This window comes from Phalangium opilio, unplaced genomic scaffold (genome assembly GCF_054372755.1).
Source record: "Phalangium opilio isolate 3A_F unplaced genomic scaffold, DU_Popi_V2 ptg000209l_1, whole genome shotgun sequence".
Lineage (NCBI taxonomy): Eukaryota > Metazoa > Arthropoda > Arachnida > Opiliones > Phalangiidae > Phalangium > Phalangium opilio.
Window position 1 is genome coordinate 10,340,189 of NW_028324217.1, and position 24,306 is coordinate 10,364,494.

The following is a 24,306-nucleotide window of genomic DNA, read 5'->3' on the forward strand; positions in this document are numbered from 1 at the left end:
CCATCTTAGAATTCTAATGAGCCATTTTCTAGCAGAAGCTTATTATTAAAGGTAGAAGTGTGCAAGGACTGGTATATAAAAGTTGGTTCAAAGTGAGAAACAAAGAACAGTTTCCAGCTAATGTATAATTTATTCGTACATGTACAAAGTTAGCAGCAGTTTTAGAGGTATTGTTCAAAATGCCCACCATTAGCGTTAATGCAAACATGTGCCCGTCTAACGAACGATTCTTGGACATGTTGAAAGATACCAGGTGTGTTTCGGATTGTTTCACACCCTTCAAGCATTCGTTGTCGCAAGTCGTCCACATAACGGACTTCACTTTTGTACACCAAGTCCTTGAGATGACCCCAAAGGTAGAAATCACACGGATTCAAATCGGGAGATCTCGCCGGCCACGCAACTGGTCCTCCTCGTCCAATCCACCTCAAAGGAAATGTAGCGTCGAGATGTTCTCGAACCATATGGCTGAAGTGTGGTGATGCCCCGTCGTGCATGAACCACATGTCACGTAGCAATGCTAAGCCTGGGTGGTAGAAAATGAGGCCCTAATAAACGTGAGCCGACAATTCCGCACCACACATTTAAACTAAAATGAACTAGGTGACTCCTAAGATTTGGCAGAGCTGTGCTAATTAATTAGTTAGCTAATTGAATTTCTAATTAATTAGCATCATTTACTAATTGAAAATGGTAATTGAATTTTAATTACCTTTGTGCTAATTGAGAAGTAATTCTAATTAATTAGTATGAATAGGAAAGGTAATTATCTAATTAAAATTTAATTAGACTTAGGATTAACTAATTAGCCAATTGGATTTTCAATTAGTCTTTTAATTTAGTAAAAACTAAAAATCGAGGAATTAACTCTTGATTCATCTATTTGAATATGAAAACGGCCTTATTATATCGATGAGGAAACCTTAGTACTACTCTAAATATTTCAGCTCCTCAAAACATGAGTACTAGTACTAGTAGAAAATTTCGTAAATCGTAACTGTCCCATTTCGAAATTTCGACTGTTTTCCCACTCTAATTTATAGCAGTGCCCATGTATTTACTACTCAAGAGTCCATTATAGGAACTGTGGCATGAAAATGAAGAAATGAGACAATTTTTAACATGACGGAAGCCTCGAGGCTTGTCTCATTTTTCATGAATAATTCACGGCTTCCGTACCCGTTTTTCAATGGCATTAAAACATTAAACTTTGCATTACCAAAGTACTAAATCCATGGGCACTTTTAAACTTTTATGTTTACTTATGGTTTCTTTTTTTTCCTTAATTAGACAAGTAATTAATTAGAAATTAGTAATTCTAATTAATTAGTTTGATAAATAAATGGCTAATTTCTAATTGAATTTAATTAGTTTCTATGTCTAATTGCTAATTGGCTAATTAATTAGTTCATAAATATTTACCTAATTGCTAATTCTAATTCAATTAGTAGTCAGCTAATTAGCACAGCTCTGAGATTTGGATTTATCTGACCCTGCAGATTATCCTAGACTTTTGCCAGTGGTTTGTGGCTAGAGCTGAAGATCATCTATTCCCACGCGCTCTTTTAGTTGCCAATGAGACATCTTTCTCCCGTGATGGTTTTTTGAATTATCACAACGACCATGAATTGCGTCAGATAAACCCACATGCAACAACTGTTAGGAGTCACCAAGTTCAATTTAGTTTAAATGTGTGGTGCGGAATTGTCGGCTTACATTTATTAGGGCCTCATTTTCTACCACCCAGACTAAATGGCGAGGCATATCTCGAGTTTTTAAGAGAGACTTTAACGCAACTACTTGAAGACATACCGTTAACGTTGCTACGTGACATGTGGTTCATGCACGACGGGGCAGCACCACACTTCAGCCATATGGTTCGAGAACATCTCGACGCTACATTTCCTTTGAGGTGGATTGGACGAGGAGGACCAGTTGTGTGGCCGGCGAGATCTCCCGATTTGAATCCGTGTGATTTCTACCTTTGGGGTCATCTCAAGGACTCTGTGTACAAGAGTGAAGTCTGTGATGTGGACGACTTGCGACAACGAATACTTGAAGGGTGTGAAACAATCCGAAACACACCAGGCATCTTTCAACATTTCCAAGAATCGTTCGTTAGACGGGCACATGTTTGCATTAATGCTAATGGTGGGCATTTTGAACAATACCTCTAAAACTGCTGCTAACTTTGTACATGTACGATTAAATGATATATTAACTGGAAACTCTTCTTTGTTTCCCACTTTGAAGTAAACCGACTTTTATATACCAGTCCTTGCACACTTCTACCTTTAATAATACGCTTCTGCTAGAAAATGGCTCATTAGAATTCTAAGATGCGAGGGTATTGGAATTGTCTAAACAAGATGAGCAAGCTGATATGTCTTACTCCACATTTGTGACATTTTTCGCGTTTTGGGGGTCAATGTTTGGAGGCCCGTACCTCCGAAACTAAGCGTTGTAGACCCCATGTTCTTTGACACTTTTCACTCAGTTTGACCCAAAGAACACACCCTTTAATTTATGACATGCTTATCAGAAACACCCTGTATTGAATTGCAACACTGTATAGAAAACAGCGGTTGCGAAAGTCTTGTCTAAACCTGTATATGCATATGAAATAGTAAATCTGGTGGGTCAGGGACAATACATACTCATAAGGGACTACCAAACAATGCAAAATTCTACATTTCAGGGACGAATTTAATCATGATCCTGCAATTCAGTTTCACAACTACCCCGGTATCACGTTAAGTCACAATAACAGTCGGGATAGAGTCTCAGTTGTCACGCTAGAGACGTACAATTTTAAAATTTTAATACAGGCCAAAGCACCTTGTCGGCCAACAGCGTTTTTAAGTGTATTTCTACAAATTTATTTGGGCCCTAATTATATGCGGTCGGCCGACACTCCTTCTGGTTTGCCATATTTTTGAGGATTACTGTCCAACAAACTGACCATTTGGCCGACTCTCCTTTTGATGGTCGCACCTATTAGTCGGTTGGCAGTCTGCCAGATTTTGCAACTACTGATGCATATTGGGTCCTATTGTCTCACAGGCAGTGGCTAGCCACAAAACTAAATTTGTACCAGTCGTTGAAAAGTGGGGCAGACTGGAAGCCGACTGGTCGGCCCGTCTCTGTTATGCTACTGGGGTACTTCTAGAACCCGAGCTTTGTACTGAACTTCAAAACGGACTCGTATCAAGATTTTTGAACCATGAAATCTGTCACTTTCACCCGTATCTTTACGATTGCAATATCCATGGAATTGCGTGCACTGCCTTTTCGCGTGCATCACACTAAATAACTAACTAAAAACGGGGTAGCAGAGCACAGCTCCGTTGGATATTTTATAACTACAAGGAGTAATAACATCAAAAACAAAACTTTCCGTTAATTTATGTAATTTTTCAAAGTTTCAAAAGTTGACTTCTAGGCCTAAGACTGTTTTTATGATAAAAACAGGAGTAATGCGAGTGACTACTTAGCGACACGTTCTTTAGTCTTCTATTAAAAGCGTGTGCTCTTGGCTTAGAGTTTAAAATCATAGGTATATAATTAAACAAAAGGTTTTATTAATGATTTTGGTGCTATTTTATCAATATAAATCGATTAAGGGATTTTTACCATTAGTCCCTTCAAATGAATTTGTAACCACATTGCTGACTCATCTTTCAATCAAATTTTGTCATCTCATATTTTTTCACTTATACTAACGTGCAAGCGCTCATAAATGACAATTCGTTAGAAATTTATCTAACCATATTAGTTTGCCTTAGCTTTGCAAATACGACTACAGATAACTATAACACATTTCTAAATCCTTTATCTCACATTTACAGGTAGAATTTTAAACAGATTCACGAAAGATTTAGGTCTTATAGACGACCTTCTACCATTTACGCTTGTGGATATCCTGGGAGTAAGTTCAGAAAGTGTTAGTTAATGCTTTACAAAAAGATTTATTCATTATTCTTAAATATGTTTAGCATGGTTTAACTCTGGTTGGAACAGTGGTCATTGTTATCTATGTCAGCCCTTTAATTTCTCTACCTACGTTCATCCTTTTCGTCGTGTTCATCTTTATTCGAAGGTTTTACATAGCAACAGCGAGAGATTTGAAACGTCTCGAAGGAACAAGTAACAAGTTGAAAATTTCACTCGAAATCAGGAAAAATCAAAGTTTAATTACCAATTGCAAATGTAAAAATCTGTCAAAGAGAGTCCTCGTTTAGGATATATTTTTCAGATGAATTCCCTTTCTTAAGTTTTTTTTTCAAATTTTGATGTTGGTCAAATATCCGGCATTTTATAAAACATAGAACTGGAAGAAACAATTAAGGTTCGTCGTTAGAAGTGTAGCTCTAGTGGCAAACTGTGCAAGTTCTAGGGCTCTTCCTTTTTTCTGAAGTTTGATTCTACTTCTTCTATAGTTCAGTTTTATCACAAGGTGAATAATCTAACACCAAGGACCTAGCTTTCCAGCTTAGGAATGAGGGTATTGTGTGTCAGGTTCTCTAACGAACGTCTCATCTCGAGTGTTCCTAAAACTTGATATCCCAAGGCTAGGCCGAATGTATCTACTGTAGAGTAAATGGTGGTTGAACACCCAAAGTTTTTCTCTCCTAACATTTTTTCTCGGCGCCAGCTAACATCAGCCGCGGAAAGCTGGCTCTCACTAAAAAATTTCACCCCCCTTAGCACTCCGCACGATACGCCGTTGCCATAAAAAACGTAAACACCGTGGATGAACCCTCCATGCTTGAACTTACTCAGATAAAAAAAATTAGCCCCGCCTGTTTTACTTCACTGTCCACCGCTGTGGAGCGCTGCTTCAAAAGCTCGTTCTCGGTCGTGGCCGAGATTTTAGAAATTTTATCTCTCCATTCACGCGAGCTCCGTTGGAAACTTTAAAAAGCTTAACGTCAGAACTTTCAGACACAGAGGCTACTGCAAAAAATCTTACATAGGAACTTGGTGTAAGATTATTCTACTTGTGGTTTTATTTTATATCCCTCTGAGGCTCTTGGGAAATTAAAAAAAAAACTTTCAAGGGTTGTATTGAATTTCAAAGTTGTAAAACTTAGTTTAAAGAAAAAATTAAGCAGATAAAGGGTTGGGTCCAAAAATTATTTAGTGCTTAGTCTCAACATAGAAAACAAATTTTGGTTTCTACTCCCTTTTACCCCCGTGACGCATTACTAGTTCTTTATACTTTTACAATTAATGAACAGTGCGGTTTATACTACTCTAGGGTATCACCTCCAAATTTCTTTCGGTACAGACCCGATCCTTGCTTGGTCACTTTTGTTTTCCTATATTTGAGTTAATTTTTATTTTTAAATTATACGAAAAAAACCCTAGTTAAAACTTATTTTTTATTTAAAATTCAGCAAGGAGTCCTGTATTTTCACACCTGTCAACTTCCTTATACGGAATAACTACCATCCGTTCATCTGGTGTACAGAAAAAATTTGAAAAAGATTTTTGCTCACTACAAGATAACCACACCTCCACATGGTTTACTTTTCTCTGCATCTCTCATTGGTTTGCTCTTAATCTCGATCAACTAACAGCGTTATATATATCGTGCCTTACTATTTTCTTGATGACTTTTTATACAGGTAAAATCATAATAAATTGCACAATGTGATATAAACATTTTTTACTCGTTTTCAACCATAGTTGTCAATAGTGTATTTTCATACTGATAATATCCGTTAGTCCAAGGTTCAACAATACCACCATTGGCTTAGTAACATAGGGTTTAAATATCTATTTTAGGGACAAGTGGAAGTAATGTGGGCCTGGCTATTTCATCCGCATTAGTTCTGAGTGGCACCTTCCAATGGACAGTTAGACAGTCAGCTGAACTAGAAAGTCAAGTGCGTATGATTTCTAAAATCGGAATGAAATATATCGATATAACGCCCTTGCTATACTTTCACAAAACTCCATCTAAAAAACCTGATCAGTTTTTTGAAGAAAAGGAAAATTGGCACATTTGAAATTTTTCGCATAGTCTGGAACACTTGCTCCTCCTTGAAAGATCATTACGTTTTTAAATATTTGAGTTGAAAAGCGATTAGTCAACACGTTCTATTTGCAGAATGTTGGATTCTTCAGCCTGCTTTTAAAAATATATATATATATATATAATATAATCCCGTGAATCCCCCGTGATTCTTTTTATGCACATTAAACTTCTATTCTATAAAATATTTATGAAATGAAATGAAATAGGTTTTTAATGTGTATACAAAAAACTACATATAGTTCACTAGAATATACACACACGTTGTCGCTGAGCCGTTATACAATAGTTATGGAGAATTACATAATTGATATTTGTGTTATATACAGCCAGATATATGTATAGTTCGGGACAGAGGTTATTTAGTATTACCGAATATTTTTAATTATATAATATATATATTTAGGGACAGAGATTATGAAGTATTACCGAGTATTTCAACTATAATATATAAATATTCAGGGACGGAGGTTATAGGGTATTACCGAGTATTTTCAATTATAATATATAAATATTTAGGGACGGAGGTTATACGGTATTACCGAATATTTTTAATTGGGACCGAAAATATATCGATGGCCTGGGAATGTTTATTATAAGTGTTTTGAATGCGAATAATTGGATTAAGGCATTTAGGCGGTACATAGAAAGTCTTGTTATGACGTAGAGAGTTAGGAATTAAAAAGTTTAGTGTGGCGAGTAAGTCGCTTAGTGTTATGTCATTATTAATTAGTTTGGAGAGAAATTTAATGTCAATCAAATCAAGTAGGCGAGCCAAAGACGGAAGGTTTAAATGATTCAGTATTAATTGGTAATCATAAGCGAGATTTCGCAAGAAAAAAGTATGCGCGTACGAAATAAATTTACGTTGTACAGACTCTATTCGTTCTCGTAAGTAGAGACTACAGCCACTCCATGCCAAGGAACCGTAGACAAGTCGCGACCGAACTAGACTGAGGTAGAGTAGTTTAAAGTGATTTAACGATCTTAAAGCACGAGACATTTTTAATGAAACTCCTAAAGTCCGGCGACAACGGTTCACAGTATTCGACACTTGCTCACGAAAAATCAAGGCACGATCAAAGATAACTCCTAGATCGTTTACCTGAAGTTTCGGAGGTATGATAGAATTTGAGATGGTGTAGGTATGAACGATTTCTCGGCATACTCTCCTCGTAAAGGTTACCTGAGTCGACTTGGTAGGGTTAATTGGCAAGTTGTTGGCGTCACACCACAAAGCAATAGCATTGAGATCATTTTGGAGTTGAGTGCAATCATCGTGGGAATTAATAGATTTACAAACTTTATGGTCGTCCGCGAACGCGATTAGCATGGATGATTTAACAGAGTACTGGAGGTCGTATATGTATATGTTAAATAATAAAGGGCCTAAAGATGAGCCCTGTGGCACACCGCATGAAATAGGGTAGGTAAAGGAACTTAAGGCACCATTACATTTAATTAAGTTAGTGCGATCACATAAATAGGAGCGAAACCATCCAAGCAGTTCATTGCCAACACCCAAGATTCGCATTTTATCCAGAAGATAAGAATGAGAAACGCGATCGAAAGCCTTAGCCAGGTCGAGATAGACAACGTCGACCTGGCCACGATTTTCGACCGCCGGAGCAACATAGTTCATGAACACTGCATGGTTAGTGTCTACACTCCTACCCGGCACGAAGCCATGTTGACTATCAAAGGGAAATTTACTGAACCATACCTGCACCTTATCATGTACAAGCATGTCGAATATTTTAGCAAGGGTGCACAAAAGCGAAATTGGTCGATAATTTTTAACATCACATGCAGCGCCTGATTTATAAATGGGTGATACCACCGCTTGTTTCCAAACAGTTGGAAAGATCTGTGTCCTGAGTGATAAATTATAAATGTGAGCTAGTACAGGAAGTAAAATGTCGCCGCAGCCCTTTATAATAAATGCCGGTATCCTATCTATTCCTGTAGTCAACTTATTGGGTAGTTTTAAGATCGCTTTGTGAATGTCATGTTGTGTGATAATAATGGAGGATAACAGGTGATGTTCAGTATGGGACGAGTTATAATTGTACTGATCATGGGCAGGCGTGTTATCGATCGATATTCGTGAGAAATGATCACCGAAATGATTGGCAAGTGTGTCTGTATCAGTAATCATTTCGTTGTTGATTTTGAGGGAGATATGATGCGTCTTATTCTTAATGTTACCATTGACGAAACTCCAAAATTTCTTAGGATGGGACAATGCTTCCTCACAAACACGTTTACTTTCTAAGTTGCGGTCACGCTTAGCAAAGCGTCTAACTAAAGCCCTTTGTCTTTTATAGTGGATAAAATCTGGTAGGAAAGCAGTACGCTTGAATTTATCAAAGTAGTACCTCTTCCTACGAATAGCAGAGCGTAATTTAGGGGAATACCACTTGGGATACGAAGATAATCTGCTACCGACTTGCATAGGTATGGCAGCATCCATAGCGCGTTTAATATAATGTGTTAACAAGGTTACACAATTATTAACATCCTGGGAATTTAAAATGCTCGGCCAATCTGAATCGCGCAAGGTAGAGTAGAGATGATTGTAGTTCCCCTTCAGGAATTTATAAAATTTGTTCGGCATGAAATGTGGAGGAGACGACGGTACAGGGTAATTTACTATAAAGGGAGGATGATATGCATCCGGGGTGACATAAGGATCACACAATGAGAAAATATCCAAGGTGTTAACATTAGCTAGGCACAGATCCAAGATATTATCGCAAGAGTTTTTTAGATCATTGAATTGCCTGAGATTATAATAGTAACAAATTTCAAATATATGACTAGTCTTTTATATATATATATATATATATATTAAAATTTATTATATTTCATTCTACCTAGTATAATTTTCATTATATTTGAATATTATTTTCAAAATATTGGTTTTAAGACTAAATCTCGACCACTTCATTATAAACATCGTAGTGCGTCTTTTCGTATTCCTTGCCTTAAATGAGTGGATCTGAAACTCATTTTAGTTAATTCAAGGTTAACCATAACTCATGAGTTAAAGATACTTGTTTTTATTCATAGATTGTTTTACTGTTTGTCCTGGCTTTTTCAAATTATTTTTATTACATTCTATTTTTAATTTTACATTTGAATCAATCTATTTAGTCGTGAAAATTGTGCATTAATCCATCCTTTAGACGGCTATGCCATAACAACTTTCTCATTTTCTTTAAATTTGTATATCCGGGGGGGGGGTTACATATTAGTTAAAGTCAGTTATTGACGGTTGGTAACACAACTATCTGAAGCGAAATTAATATTTTTGAGGTACCAAAAATACAGTTGAACGAGCTATTCTTCCTTTTTTGGTTACGAGTTCAGTTTTAAAGGAATGACCAGTTTTAAAGGAATGGTCTGGTTTTAAAGGAATGGTACAGTTTTAAAGGAATGTGGCACTCATAAACTTTTTTGCTGTATTCCCTTTAATTTCACCCAAAAACCAGATTTCGAGAGTTGAAAAAATTTTACATTAAGTATATTTTAAACTAAATCAGAAAAACGAATTGCATTGAGGACTTTATTGCGCCTGTATGGTGCTTTTCCGCAAAGCCAGAGAGAGTGCGTTACGTCACTCTCATATATTAATTCAGTCCTCCATCTTATTGGCCGAGGAATATATAGGACAAGCTTCTACTAAAAAGTAAACACGACTATTACGCACTTATCAACGAAACGACTAACGAGAGCTAAACATACTTGACTTGAAGACAAAGTTGTCACATTATAAAAAGCCGACCTAAATTCTTCTGCTTGGAGTGCTAAAATCTCATCGACTAAACGTCTATTTAAACCAGTCAACCATCTGGCAGGTCTAGCCAAGCACGACAGTGAAGTTTAGAGATAGGGGTTAATGGTGATGTCTATATAAAATTTTATTTTAATTATAAAATGCAAACTATCGCTACTAATTTAATTTCAGTAGTACCACTATCTTTATAAAAGTACTATTGACGCAAAGAGACAAAAAAAGTTTATGAGTGAACCATTCCTTTAAATAGGTTAACATCATGATTGCATTGTGCCATTACTTGGTCCTAGTTTTGTTAAAATGAGTTTAATTAGAAAAGGAATCCAGGATACATATGCTCAAAAAAGTTAGGCACAAATCCAGCAGGGTTATACGTATAATTTTCAATTACGTCAACAAAAAGATTTATAAAAAATTTCTTAGTGGACAAAGGCAAGAAAAATTAAAGATAAGAGAACAAAATGGAATGACTATAGTATGTCATTCGATACGACGTTCAATTATTTTTGAATAAATTGGACATTAAGCAGCAGACGACTTAAGAATTGAGACATAAAACTAGGAGCGGAAGAATTGAATAACATTTATGAAAGGGGTAAAGATGTCACTCAATGATACGTTTTTTCGTGACTTTGCGATTGTTTCCCCTCGCCCCTCGGTATTTTCAGAAATTTCTATTCAGAAAACCAATGACTCTTTTATGGCATTCCTTATGATAATTAATGAAAAACACATTGTGTACTTTAGATGACCTCCGTGGAGAGAGTTTTGGAGTACAGCAAATTAACACCTGAAGCAGAACTTGAAGCAACCCCAGATAAGAAACCTCCATTGGATTGGCCCATAGAAGGATCCATAACCATGAAGAACTTCTCTCTAACATATCCAGACAGTGGCGATATTCCAGTACTAAAGAACCTAAACTGCCATATAAAAGGGGGTGAAAAAATTGGAATCGTTGGACGTACAGGTGCTGGGAAAAGTTCCATTATATCTGCCTTGTTCCGAATGGCTGAACCAAATGGTACCCTGCTTATCGACGGAATTAATGTTCAAGAAATTGGTCTCCATGACCTTCGTAGTAAAATTTCCATTATTCCTCAGGTGATAACAAAATTTTCATTTTAAATGGTTATTAAAGTTCGTCTAATTAGGAAGGAAAATATTACCAAATATCATAAGCACGTAACCCAATCACATGTTAAGCCAATCAGATACAGTTATAGTTCGGGGTATAGCGTAAAAACAAATATTACACATTGTTAGGGGCTTTATTTTTAACATACACCACTGTCGTACTTTAAAATGCAGTTAAATCTAGCCTCTATCAAATTGTACGAATAAATTTAGAGAATAGTAGCAAAGAGACACAGCATTGACCCTTAGCGCGTTCAGAAATTATTGATACCTTTCAGGGTGCCATTTTAAAAGATATTGCCCTGAAAAGTAAAAATAATCACGAGTTATTAGGAACATTAGCCATTTTTGATCGACAGTCATACAAAACCAAGCGTATCACACAATAGTGGTTCTCGTACTCGTAACCTCGATACCCTATATATAGCGGTTTCCAGAAGACTCAATTTACCCATTATGGTAGTTCCTTAAACAGCGGTTTTGTAAACGCTGGGTACCGTTACTGCAGTTCAATAAGGAGCAGTACAACCAGGATGTGAAAAACGAGACGTCAGTTTATTTTAACCAAAATGGTATTAGGTTAGGTAACTTAGGGTTTGTGTATTTGAACCTACATGGTATTAGGCTAGGTAACGTAAGGTTTGATTATTTGAACCCTTATAGCATTAGGCTAGGTAACGTTGGGTTTGATTATTTGAACCCTTATAGCATTAGGCTAGGTAACGTTAGGTTTGATTATTTGAACCCTTATAGCATCAGGCTAGGTAACGTTAGGTTTGATTATTTGAAGCCTTATAGCATTAGGCTAGGTAACTTTAGGTTTGATTATTTGAACCCCAATAGTATTAAGTCGAGTTAGATTAGGATATTTGTAGCACAATAGTCTTAGGTTAGGTGATGTTATTTAAGTCAGGTTAAATTTGGTTATTTTTACCATAATAGTCGTAGGTAAATTTAGGTTAGGTTTGATTTCTCAACCCAAATAGTGTTAGGTCAGGATAGGTTTTGTTATTTCAACTACAATAGTAATAGGTTACGTTAGGTTTTGTTATTAGAACCCCAATAGTAATAGGATAGGTAAGGTTAAGTTTGATGTGGTTATCTCACCCCAATAGTTTTAGTTCAGGTTAGCTTTTGTTTGGCTATTTGAACCTCAATAGTATTAGGTAAGGTTAACTTTTGGTATTTAAACCCGAATACTATTAGGGTAGGTTAGCTTAGCTTTTGTTTGGCTATTTGAACCTCAATAGTATTAGGTAAGGTTAACTTTTGATATTTAAACCCGAATACTATTATAGGGTAGGTTAGCTTAGCTTTTGTTATTTGATCACAAATAATATTAGGTCATGCAAGGTTAGGTGAGGTATTATGATCTAGTCGTAGCCAGATACACTGTAGGGTTAAGCATTGTTCAACACTCGATCAGCCGCTATTTCTAAATAAGCATTTTTGAACAGCGCCGCTATTTTATGGATGTTGCGCCTTTTTGGCAACCCCTAGTTCTTTAATTGGGAGAGTCTATTAAGTAATTATAACGGACTGAAACATTATAATTATTGTTGGTGTGATACGTGTGTTTGAAATAATATAGTTTTATATTCGCACCAAAGTTTAGTTTATTTATTTTTAGCTCATTAAATGTTCGCACAAGATTTTAATCAAATGCACAGAAAGTTTAAATTTTTTATAAAGAAAACCGCTTGCTCAAAAAGTTCTATTCATTTTTTAATTTGAGTTTTCAAACCCGCCCGCACAGAAAAGTTCTTTAGTTTCTCAATTTGGGTTTCAACCCGCTCGCACAGTTCTTTAATTTATTAATTTGGGTTTTAATCCGCCCGCACAGAAAAGTTGTTTAAATTTTATTTACCTCTTTAGGTTATGCTCACTCTAATTTTAACTCGTTTTTTATTTCCTCGAGGACCGCTCAGTAATTTTCTTTTCGAGGTTCAAGCCATCTTCTTTGAGTTCTCGGACCACACTGACTGATCTTGCTCAAACGTTTTCTTATTATTATCAGAAGCCGGTTAGGCTTTACACATGAAGTGCGTAACATGTGCCTTGGGGAGCTACACGATATTCTCTAAGCTCCTAGGAAAGAACCTCCCCTTACGCGGAGGGAAATAGTTCAGTAACGCGGCTCCTTCGGATCCATCGCATCCATCCGCCTAAAAAACCGATTTACCACGTACCTAAATTCGAGAACTACTATAAAGACTGAGTAGGGTATCTAAAACATTCTTTAGATAAAACTGTTCACTATACCAAAGATTATTTGGGAGTAACGCGTTAAAATGTTATCAATCTCGGTAGCTTTTGCTTGGACTATTTAAGACGCCGTGCATCTGTTTTTTACGAGGAATGTTTTCTGTTCTCGCGGTTACGGCGAGCTCAGCCGCCGGCGGCTCGGGAATCGGGATACCGCTGTTACCTAGACAAGGCCTAGTGTAGTTTTAGAGTCTATAGACCAATTCGAATATTACATGCAGAGAAACAAACTTCCCGGAGCAAGCCGTCATTCTGAATAATTTCTCTCCCGCCACGAAACACCACTAGAGGGCAGCCCAAGCTCACTGCATGTTAGAGGCTAGCAAACCCGGTCATGCCTCTAGCGATGTCTCCTGGCGTGAGGGAAATTATTCACAATGGCCACTTGCCCCTGGAAGTTTGTTTCTCTGCATGTAATATTCGAATTGCTCTATTATTATTCGCAGAGCTATTTTTCTGTTGAAATTAGGGAACTAGTATAAATATTGAGTAGAGTGTCTGAAATATTCTTTAGTTAAAACTATTCACAATACGAAAGATTATTTGGGAGTAAGGCACGAAGATCCTATCAATCTGCGTAGCTTTTGCTTGGCCTATTTAAGACGCCGTGCATCTGTTTTTTAACGAGGTATTTTTCTGTTCTCGCCGTTACGGCAAGCCCGGCCGCCGGCAGCTCGAGATGCGCCGCTCGGCCTCAGCCGCTGATATCTAGCCAAGGCTTAGTGTAGTTTTCGTGTCTAATTTTATTCGCAGAGCTATTTTTCTGTTGAAATTTAAAGACAATCTTATCATATTTAGTTGAAGACTAAGTAAATGTCTCAAAATATTTCGAAACTTGAGCTTTAAAACGTTGAATATTTTATAACGACTACGGAACGGTCCCGCAAATTCGCCTTCCGGGCCTCCCGGTTATGTCGACGGCGAGGTCGAGTCGAGGTCCCATGCAAGAAAATAGTAATAGCCGTCGCCTATTGGTCTGGAATTAAAGAGGTTATCTATGGTTAGGGGGCTCATGATTGGTTAAAAGCTTTTTTGTTCGTCTGCTTAGTTTTTACTTCGGGAATGCCATGAAATCCATGGCCAAAGATATGGAAAAGTGGGACTTACGTACTTTATGTGTAAAGCATAATCCGCTTTTGTTATTATCTCTTAGGTTGGGGCCCATTGGCCTATTGCCTATTGGCTATTTTTTTTAAACAGTTTTTTCCAATTTCTTTTTTACTGGGTCTTTTCCGCTAACAGGGCTGTTTACCTGCCTCAACTTATTTTTCAATTTTTACCTACGTAAAGGGTTTTTACTATGTTTTCCGCTCTTTGGTACCCCCAGCAGGTTGCTCTATTTTTAAACTATTTTTGTCCACTTTACCCTCAAAAAAATACTTAGCTCTTTGCAATATCTTTTGGTCGAAAACATTTTACAAATACATTGAATAACAAATTTTCCAAATTTTACACAAACAACCTTGAATTACCAAACTAAATTAATAACAACAATAAAAAATATACAAAAGTTAATCAACTAAATTACAATAATAATACTACTATTGAATTAATTAAAAATAAAAATATTTTACAATGGAATCGCGGTTGCTATCTCAGGACCTGATCCTCTGTTAACGAGGCATATATTAAGGGAAACGCTATACCTGGACGATTTCATTAAATTCCTTAAATTTCCAAGCGATATTTTTAATTCATTTGTTAGAGTAAAGCCTGGTTCGCATTAGGCGGAAACGAGGGGCTGCTATCTCTCTCTTAATGGTGTACACCAGATTTCAGATTCATCATGAATCTATATAACTATCAATATACAGCTGCGTTACGCTGTCTAACCTCTCGATAAGGTTTGGGCGGGGCTTAGCGAAAGGAGACATCAGTCACGTGTATGCTAGTGTTAGGAGCGGGAGTCCGGGGGTGTGTAAATTCGAAACGTCACTTCCTCTTGTCTTCTAATTGGCTATTAGAGCTACGCAAAACACGTCAAAACTAGGAGGGTAACACCCAAACCAAATCGACATGATAGAAGGGCCATATGATAGAGCTGTATATTCATAGTTATATAGATTCAAGGATTCATGAATTCCTTCATTTTCAACTTTATGAATTCATGATTTTCTACTGAATACTGAATTCTTAGAAAGAATTCATCAATGTGTTAGATGACTTCACGCAAGTAGAAAATGAATTCACACCTGCATTTATAGATTTTGAAGTGAATTCATGGAATTCACCAGTGAATTCGAGTATGAATTCGTAAATGTTTAAATGAATTCAGGGAATTTTTAATTTCAATAATTTATAGGAAATAAATCCATTACCAATAAAATCAGGGGATTGAATCAAATTCTAAAGAATTGTAAAATACGGATTGTCTTTAAAGTTCATTAGCAAAAAATAATATCCGCGCTATCGTTTTGTTTTTTAGCCATGGGCAAACTTTGTATTTCTAATATAATTTGTGTTGTGCTAAAACTTAAAACCGTAGTAGGCTTAAAATAAAACCAAAGTGATCTACAAAAGAGAGGAGGCAGGACAAAATTCTGAAAATGGGTTTTGATTGGTTGCTTTATGGGCGATTTGGTTTCCTTTTCGTCTCGACTAAAAAAAATAGAACAAGTCGCTCAGTTCCGCGCGTACGATTTTTTGCCGGCGAATTTCAAAAATTCGGTCAATTTTATCTCGTTGAAGTTTCGCCCCATTTTCGCCAAGTGGGAAACAAAAACAAAACTTTGTTTTATTTTCAAAATTCAAAAGTAGTTTTGTAATGAATAAACTTGATGTTTGCCCTTCCAAAGGATTAAATTTAAATTCTGTAGAAACTAATCTTCTATTATTTGTTTAAGGACCCAATACTGTTCAGCGGACCTGTGAGGGGAAACATTGATCCATTTAATGAAAGAAATGACAACGACTTATGGGCTGTGCTTGAAGAGGTATGCGTACATAAGTATTCTTGTATTGAAATTTCAGTCAATCTTCATATTTAGTACCTATTATTATTTGGTATAAATAACAAAACTTTTGAATGAATATAACAATATTTAGAGTGCTTTTGAGTGAATATAACATTACTTAGAGTGCTTTGAGTGAGTATAACAATACTTAGTGCTTTTGAGTGAATATAACAATACTTGGAGTGCTTTTGAGTGAATATAACAATACTTAGAGTGCTTTTGAGTGAATATAACAATACTTAGAGTGCTTTTGAGTGAATAAAAAACTAATATTAGTCGGTACACAGAGCAACCATCCACAAATTATAAACATGGCTCCAAAAATTGTTCGATTCATCATTCATGCTTTTACAATACTAGTTCTTAGTACTGGCAACGAAGAGTATCTCTGGTGCCACTGCGTGGAGAAAACGCGATGCTTGATCTCGAGGAAGCAAATTTGCAAGCCATGTTTATAATCTGAATTATTTCCTGCCTTTGTGCGTTGATGTTATGCTATTTGAAAGTTCGAAGAGCAGTTGATAAGATGCTAGCCAAAAAAATCTTTTCAATGAGGTAGTCATTGGCTGCGTTCAGTAACCGGCATCAAAAACATCGATGACTAAAAGATGACATCGATGTCTTACTGAATGGTTTTTCGCGTCTTTGGGCGTGACGTCATGATGCTCATCGGATGCCCATCAGAAAAATCGGCTGTGAGAGGAGGTTTTTTTGATGAGCATCGGATTCATGACGTAAATTTCGTCATTTTTCGCCGCGACAATTAAAATAATGTAGAATTGACAAATATTATCCTTATCGATAATAATACTAAAAAGCAATATATTATTTCGTTAAAAAATGGATTCTGACAGAATTTTGATTTAATTGATAAATTGAAGTACAAAATCTTTGTAAATATTTGGGATTTATTATTTAAGCCTCTGCAGTAACGTTATCATAATATCGTCGCCATTTTGAAAAGCATCGATTACACAAAATTGTGCCGTTCAACAACTGCAACGTCATCATGACGTCAAAAGAACACCGATTTCATTTTCCCAAACATCGATGTTTTTCCTGATGAGTGTTACTGAACGCAGCCCATGATTAGGTTTTTTTTTTAGTAAATAGGCACGGCGGATGAAATTAATTAATTTTACGAAATGTATTTCATATCTCCTAGTTCATATTGCTTGTCACTCCTTCCAGGTTCAGTCAACCACTTTTTATTTATTTTTTATTTTTTTCTGTTAGTAAACTTTTAGAAGACGTTTGTAAAATTTTATAATTTTTTTAAAATTAGGTCCCAAAATTATCACCAAAGCAAATTATTAATTTCGCAGCAATTTACCACCCTAATAGTAATCAAATTTGTGATGTTAACCTTGTATTAGCCAAGGCTTAGCCTTTTTTTCCATTTTTTTATGTAGTTTTAGTAGTGCCATAAGCAAATCATGTAAAATAATGAGATATTTTAGGGGCGACCTAGAAGTTAGTTAATTTGTATAAAGTTTTTGATAATAATAATTGAATGATTTTGTTAAAATTTTAAGTGTTTTGATTTAGGAATATTTTGTTGTAAATTTGCTTGTAATCAATGCTTTAACTGGTAAAAATCAATGCTTTAACTTGTAAATATTAAGTTTGTTAAGAGCAATGTTCATTGTTAATATTTTTAAAATTTGTCATGGTGCTATTTTTGTACTTTTCCTTCCTTTCAAGTCGTTTTCGACATTCCCTTTGTAAACATGTTTTTCTCTATCAGAATCGGTGAATAACCGTAAAAAACCCTTCAACGTAGGTAAAAATAAAAAAACCCCTACGTCAGTGCTAGTGCGGGTATGTTTGCCCAAAACAGGTGTTTTTTAAAGATTTGAGCCAACAAGAAAAAAAGCCCTTTGTAGAAAGGAATTGTGGGTCCAAAAATACACCTAAGAAAAAAAAAACCAGTAGCTACCAAAAAATAAAAAGAAAAAAGTAGAATCTCTCGAGCAGTCCAACAAGTAAGTTGGCTAGAAAATTTGTGAGCGCGCTAGGCCCCCTTAAAAAGGCCCAAGAAAAAGGACTAACTGAGCAACCTGTAAGTGGTTTAAGGTTAAATTTTGTGTGAGCTTGGCCCTAAAAAGCCTTAGAAATAAAAGAAACTTTTGAGCATTTTTAAGATCAATAAGAAAAATTAGTGCTTTTATAAGGCGTAATTTTGTGCGAATTTAAACCAAAAAATTAAAAATAAACTGTGCGTGAATTAGACATGAAACAATAAATCAAGTGCGATCTTTAATTCTTAAAGGACGAATAAATCATTAGATTCTGTTAAGTTTTACCCGTTTGTACCGTTTCTATTTTTTCACCTACCAACACCGATACGAACTCAACCGCGCTTATGGGACCGATGTTTCAGTCCGTCGGAACCGTATCTTCTAATTTATTAAAGCTCTCCCAAAGCTAAATCAGCTACACATTTTGGTGCAATCGTAAACCCGGGATCGAGGTGTTGGATAATGAGACTTTAGATCGGTTTAATTAAATAGAACAATGGCGAGTAACGATTTAGCTAAACAAACGGCTAGGCGCGAAGCGGTGAGAAGTCGGATTAAAACGTCGTTAGATAACATTAAAAATGAACTTCAAAACCCCGTGGTTAACGAAGAACAATTGGCGGACGATTTAGCACAAATCAGTACGCGAGAGAAAAAGATTACCGCGTTAAATCAGGTCATATTTGATCTGATAAAAGATGACGATGATCTGAAAAACGAGCTAGCCGACGTAGAAGATTGGGTTGACGAAATAACCTTATGGAAGGATCGTGCAAAGCGCTATATGGATAAGATGCAACGGAACACCAGCTCAGCCGCCAGCGTAACCTCAGGCCAAGGAGGACCGCCTTCGAGCCAATCCAGCAGTACGACGCACTCCACGAGCAAGAAGAATGTCAAACTACCTCAGATCCAGATAAAGAAGTATAATGGAGACAGCAACCAGTGGCAACGTTTCTGGGGACAGTTTCGTGGAACCATCGACCAGGACCCAGAACTCTCTGATACCGATAAGTTGATTTATTTACGCTCATTTTTGGAAGGGAAGGCTGAGGAAGCCATAAGAACTGTAATTGACGGCGAGGGTAGCTACGCCTTAGCCATTCACACGTTAGAAAAGCGTTTTGGACGCAGAAGTATGTTAATTAGTACACGCATGAACAATATTTTACAATTACCACCTGTTTCTAAAAGTAATGACATAAAGGGATTGAGGCATTTGCATGATACGTGTCAAATCGAGGTACGAAGTTTAGAAGCCCTTGGAATATTATCAGCTAGTGACGGAGAACTCATGGCACATATTCTGGGTGGTTTGTTACCTATTGAACTTCTAGAGCGTTTTGGAGATGACCCTTTAGGACAGGCAGATGTCTGGAAAATAGACGATCTTTTAAGTTTTTTGGGAAAAGCGATAGAGGGTACGGAGAGGGCCATATCCATTCACAGAGCGGGGAGTCAACATAAAACAAGTAGTACCGTGCAAGTTGAAAAGCCCCATAGTAAGCCCGTCCCTAAGCCCGTCCCTAGTTATAGCGGAAGAAGTAGTTCCGCCGCTGCCTTGAACACAGCTGTGTCACCTGTCCCAAGTTCCCGCTTTGGAACGTGTGTATTTTGTGAAGGTCCGCACCCTTATTATACGTGTACCAAATTAACAGTTAGTGAAAGAAAGGAAATAGCCCTTAGAAAGCAGGTTTGTTTCTTATGTATGCGATCTGGCCACGTAACTGACAATTGTAGAGGAAAAATACAAAAATGTAGAAAATGTCGTCGTAAACACCATCAGATATTGTGTGACGATGAGAAAAATAAAAATCAAGATAACCCAAGTGATATTAATGTAAATACCGCAGCGCAGAGCGAGCAAGTGCAAACAAAAGAAATTATGCTACAAACAGTTAGGGCGGTAATTCGAGGAGATAATGGGCATGAAAGAGGGGTTAGATGTTTATTCGATGGCGGAAGCCATAGGTGATTTATCAATGAGAAACTGTCTAGAGAGCTAGGACTAGAGAAAGTTGGGGAAGAAAAACTTAATGTTTTTAAATTTGAGAGTAACGTCCCAACAACAATGGTGCGAAATAGAGTAAAAGTAGTCCTTATGAATGCGCGTAGCGAGGAAACAGTTACGATAGAAGCTTTGGAGACCCCTGGAATAAGTGGTGGAGTTTTCACCGTCCCAAGCGGGGATATTGCTAGTGAGATGGAGAAACGTGGGTATACCTTGTCAGATTCAGAGAGCGAAGCCAGTTCAGGTGTGGAAGCCCCGTTAGATATTTTGATAGGCGCGGACTATTTTTGGACAGTTGCAAAAGGTCCAGTAGAGAGACTATCAGACAGGTTAGTTGTTATTGACACTAAGCTTGGTTGGACCTTACACGGTACCACCAAGGTCGCAGGAGCAGCGCTAAGCGTAGCAGTTAACGCGATTAACGTAATGAGAGTTACCGTGAAGCCAGAGAGCGAGGACGACCTTCTGTCAGAAAGAGTAAAAGCATTTTGGGATTTAGAGCATTTAGGAATAAACGATACCCCAGAAGCTAGTGATTTTAGCGCAGAAAATAAAGTAATTAAGGATTTTCAAAAGTCAATTCAATTTAACAACGGGAGGTACCAGGTTTCTTTCCCCTGGAAAGATAATGTGAATAATCTAGGCGACAACTATGAAGTGGCCAAGAAGCGAACCCTTAGCTTATTAGAAAGGCTAAGAAAAGACCCCGTTACGTTTAGCGCTTATGACGCGATAATCCAAGAGCAAATAAAGACGGGTATTGTTGAGCAAGTCCCAGAAAACCACGTGATTGAGGGACCCCTGTATTACCTTCCTCATCGGGGGGGTTGTCAGAGTAGAAAGTGTCACGACAAAATTAAGAATTGTTAATGATGGTTCGTCTCATGCCAAAAACGTTCCCTCACTTAATGATTGCATAGAATCTGGTCCCAATTTACTCCCAGAGCTGTTCAATATATTAGTTCGTTTTAGAGAAAACAAAATTGCAGTGACAGGAGACATTGAAAAGGCCTTTCACCAGATAGGGATAGTAGAGCGAGACAGGGATTCTTTGAGATTTCTGTGGGTAAAAGGTTTAGAAAGTCCTGACAACCAAACCTTAGTAGAATTGAGGCTGACTAGAGTCCCTTTTGGCGTAACTGCTAGTCCGTTTTTGCTAGCCGCAACAATTAAAGTCCATGCGCAGAAATACTTAGCCGAATACCCCATAGCAAGTGAAGCGTTGTTGAGAGACTTGTACGTCGATGATTTAGCAGCAGGGGGAAGGGAGTAACAGAAGCAGATAACTTAATCAAAGAAACTAAAGCAATCATGGCCAGTGCAGGTATGAATTTGAGGAAGTGGCACAGCAATTCCCCCGAAATTAGAGCAAAATGGGGCAATGAATCTTTGGGCTTAGCCGGTACCCATCCTTTACCCAATCCAGGACTAGTCAAAGTTTTAGGGTTGACCTGGGATGAAGTTGGAGATTGTTTAATGTTTGATGTGGAGCCGCTCTTAACGTTTTTACTAAACAGATTAAATACTAAAAGGTGGGTTTTAAAAGCCGTAGCCAGGATTTTTGACCCCCTGGGTTTTATTACCCCGTTTACAATCTCTGCCAAGATGCTCTTGCAAGAATTATGGGAAAATAAAATAAACTGGGACGCAGAATTAGGGCTTGAGTTCTCCGAAAAGTTTAATTCATGGTGCACAGAGTTAAGAAACTTAATTAAAATTAAAGTTCCCAGATTTTATTTTCAAAATTGTTCAGACGAACCGCCTATCTCAATTGAGCTACACGGTTTTGTAGATGCGAGCGTAATTGCGTATGCCTCAGTTTTTTATTTGAAAAATGTATATGCAAATGGATTAGTTAGTACTGTTTTAGTGGCTTCTAAAGCCAAGGTCGCCCCACTGAAAAAAGAGTTAAAATCACAATGTTTAAAAGTGCCAAGATTAGAATTGATGGCAGCCGTTATCGGTGCCAGGTTAGCTAATAGCTTAGTTGAACGCTAACAGTAAAACTGGACAAAATACAAATGTGGACCGACTCCACCATCGCGTTGTGTTGGATTCGCGGAGAAGCTAATCGTTGGAAGCCGTTTGTGCAAAATAGAGTCAGAGAAATTCAGGCGCGTACTGACCCTAAGTCATGGAATCACGTTGCGGGAACAGAAAACCCGGCCGATCTCCCTACACGCGGAAAATCGTTAAAAGATATCGCTTCGTGCGATTTATGGTGGCACGGGCCACAATGGCTTCAGGAAGAAAATTGTCCAATTGAAAATTTCGTGCAAACAGAAACTGTACTTAAAGAAGCCACGTGCGAGCTTAGAGCGTCAACGAGAGAGTTTATGGTAAACATAAATTCAGTCGCGAAATCCAGAGAAACGGTCTTCGATATCAAGAAATACAGTAGCCTACAGCTAGTCGTGCGATTGACCGCGTGGATATTCCGATTCGTAAACAATATTAGAGCAAAAGATGACAAAACAAAAGGGGCGCTAAATACAAAAGAGCTAGAAGCCGCGGAAAGGTACAGGATTAGAAATGCGCAGAGTGAAAGCTATCCAGACGAGATTATAAACTTAGAGAAGGGAGAAGATGTCCCTAAACAATCACCAATCCGGTCCTTGGACCCGAAGCTCGATGATCTCGGGTTACTTTGTGTGGACGGGCGTCTCGGCGCGGCGAAAATGTCATACAGGGAGAAGCACCCATGGCTTCTCTCGCCGAGCCATCATATAGCGTACTTAATAGGCTATTCGAATCATATCAGACTAAAACACGCTGGCCTGAATGACGTATTAGTGGAAACGCGTGAGCAATTCTGGATACCTAGAGGGAGACAACTGATCAAGAAAATAATCACGTCATGCCCGCGGTGCAAAATATTCCGTGCAAAGCCAACGACGGCAGTCATGGCTCCGTTGCCAGATGTCAGGATAAATCCTTCTCCTCCATTCGAGATCTGTGGCATCGACCACGCGGGCCCCATCTACGTGAAGCCAAACAAGAAATGTTACATCGCCCTATACACGTGCGCGGTGACAAGGGCGGTCCATTTAGAATTGGTCACCGATTGTCTTTCAGAAGATTTATAGCTAGGCGCGGCATAGTGCGAGTTATCTATAGTGACAATGCCGCGACCTTCAAAGGAGCGGATGAGGATTTAAAAATTTTGCTAAACAATATAAGAAGTCCAAAAGTAACCGAATTTCTGGGAGGCCTAAAAATCTCTTGGAAATACATCGCAGAGCGCGGAGCATGGTGGGGAGGGTTTTGGGAGAGAATGGTAAAATCGGTCAAAACCTCCTTAAGAAAAGTCCTTGGACAAGCCCTCCTCACCTATGAAGAAATTGAGACTCTCCTCGTAGAGATAGAAGCAACTATAAACTCTAGACCGATTACGTTTGTTTATGATAGTCCTGGGGAGCCGCAACCCCTTACGCCTTCCCATTTTTTGGTGGGCAAGCGCCTAACCGTACTTCCATCACAAGTATATTCCACTAGCGAGCTCCCACCGGCCGGCAAAAGGGAATTAGTGAAGCGATTAAAATATCGCCAAGCGCTTTTAGACAGATTCTGGGTTAGATGGAAAGATAATTATCTTCTAGAACTTAGATCCGCTCCTCATCTCAAATTAAACAAAGGTCAACCGACCAAAGAACTCCAAACAGGAGATGTAGTTTTAATTGAAGATACTAAAAGTCCACGGTGTATGTGGAAGTTGGCTGTTGTGCAAGAACTAACGGAAGGGCGCGATGGCATAGTACGATCTTGTTTAGTAAGATTATCCAATGGTAACAAACTTAGGAGACCCGTCCAGTTATTATATAACTTAGAACTGTAAAAAAAAAAAAAAAAGGAGGCTTTGTCTTGAACTGTATAGACAGTTCAAGGGCGGGGAGTGTGTAAAATAATGAGATATTTTAGGGGCGACCTAGAAGTTAGTTAATTTGTATAAAGTTTTTGATAATAATAATTGAATGATTTTGTTAAAATTTTAAGTGTTTTGATTTAGGAATATTTTGTTGTAAATTTGCTTGTAATCAATGCTTTAACTTGTAAAAATCAATGCTTTAACTTGTAAATAT

At 37.6% G+C, this 24,306-nt stretch overlaps 1 protein-coding gene across 1 annotated transcript in view; it reads left to right on the top strand.

The window, feature by feature from the left end:
* The window catches only part of LOC149619072 (ATP-binding cassette sub-family C member 4-like), a 45,034-nt gene that overhangs the window by 16,497 nt on the left and 4,231 nt on the right, over positions 1 to 24,306 (top strand). The window contains exons 15-20 of the mRNA XM_089854555.1: positions 3,849 to 3,928; positions 3,996 to 4,146; positions 5,400 to 5,630; positions 5,791 to 5,891; positions 10,587 to 10,943; positions 16,085 to 16,174. Of these exons, the coding sequence (XP_089710681.1) occupies positions 3,849 to 3,928; positions 3,996 to 4,146; positions 5,400 to 5,630; positions 5,791 to 5,891; positions 10,587 to 10,943; positions 16,085 to 16,174 (1,010 nt within the window). The remainder of the gene's footprint in view (positions 1 to 3,848; positions 3,929 to 3,995; positions 4,147 to 5,399; positions 5,631 to 5,790; positions 5,892 to 10,586; positions 10,944 to 16,084; positions 16,175 to 24,306) is intronic.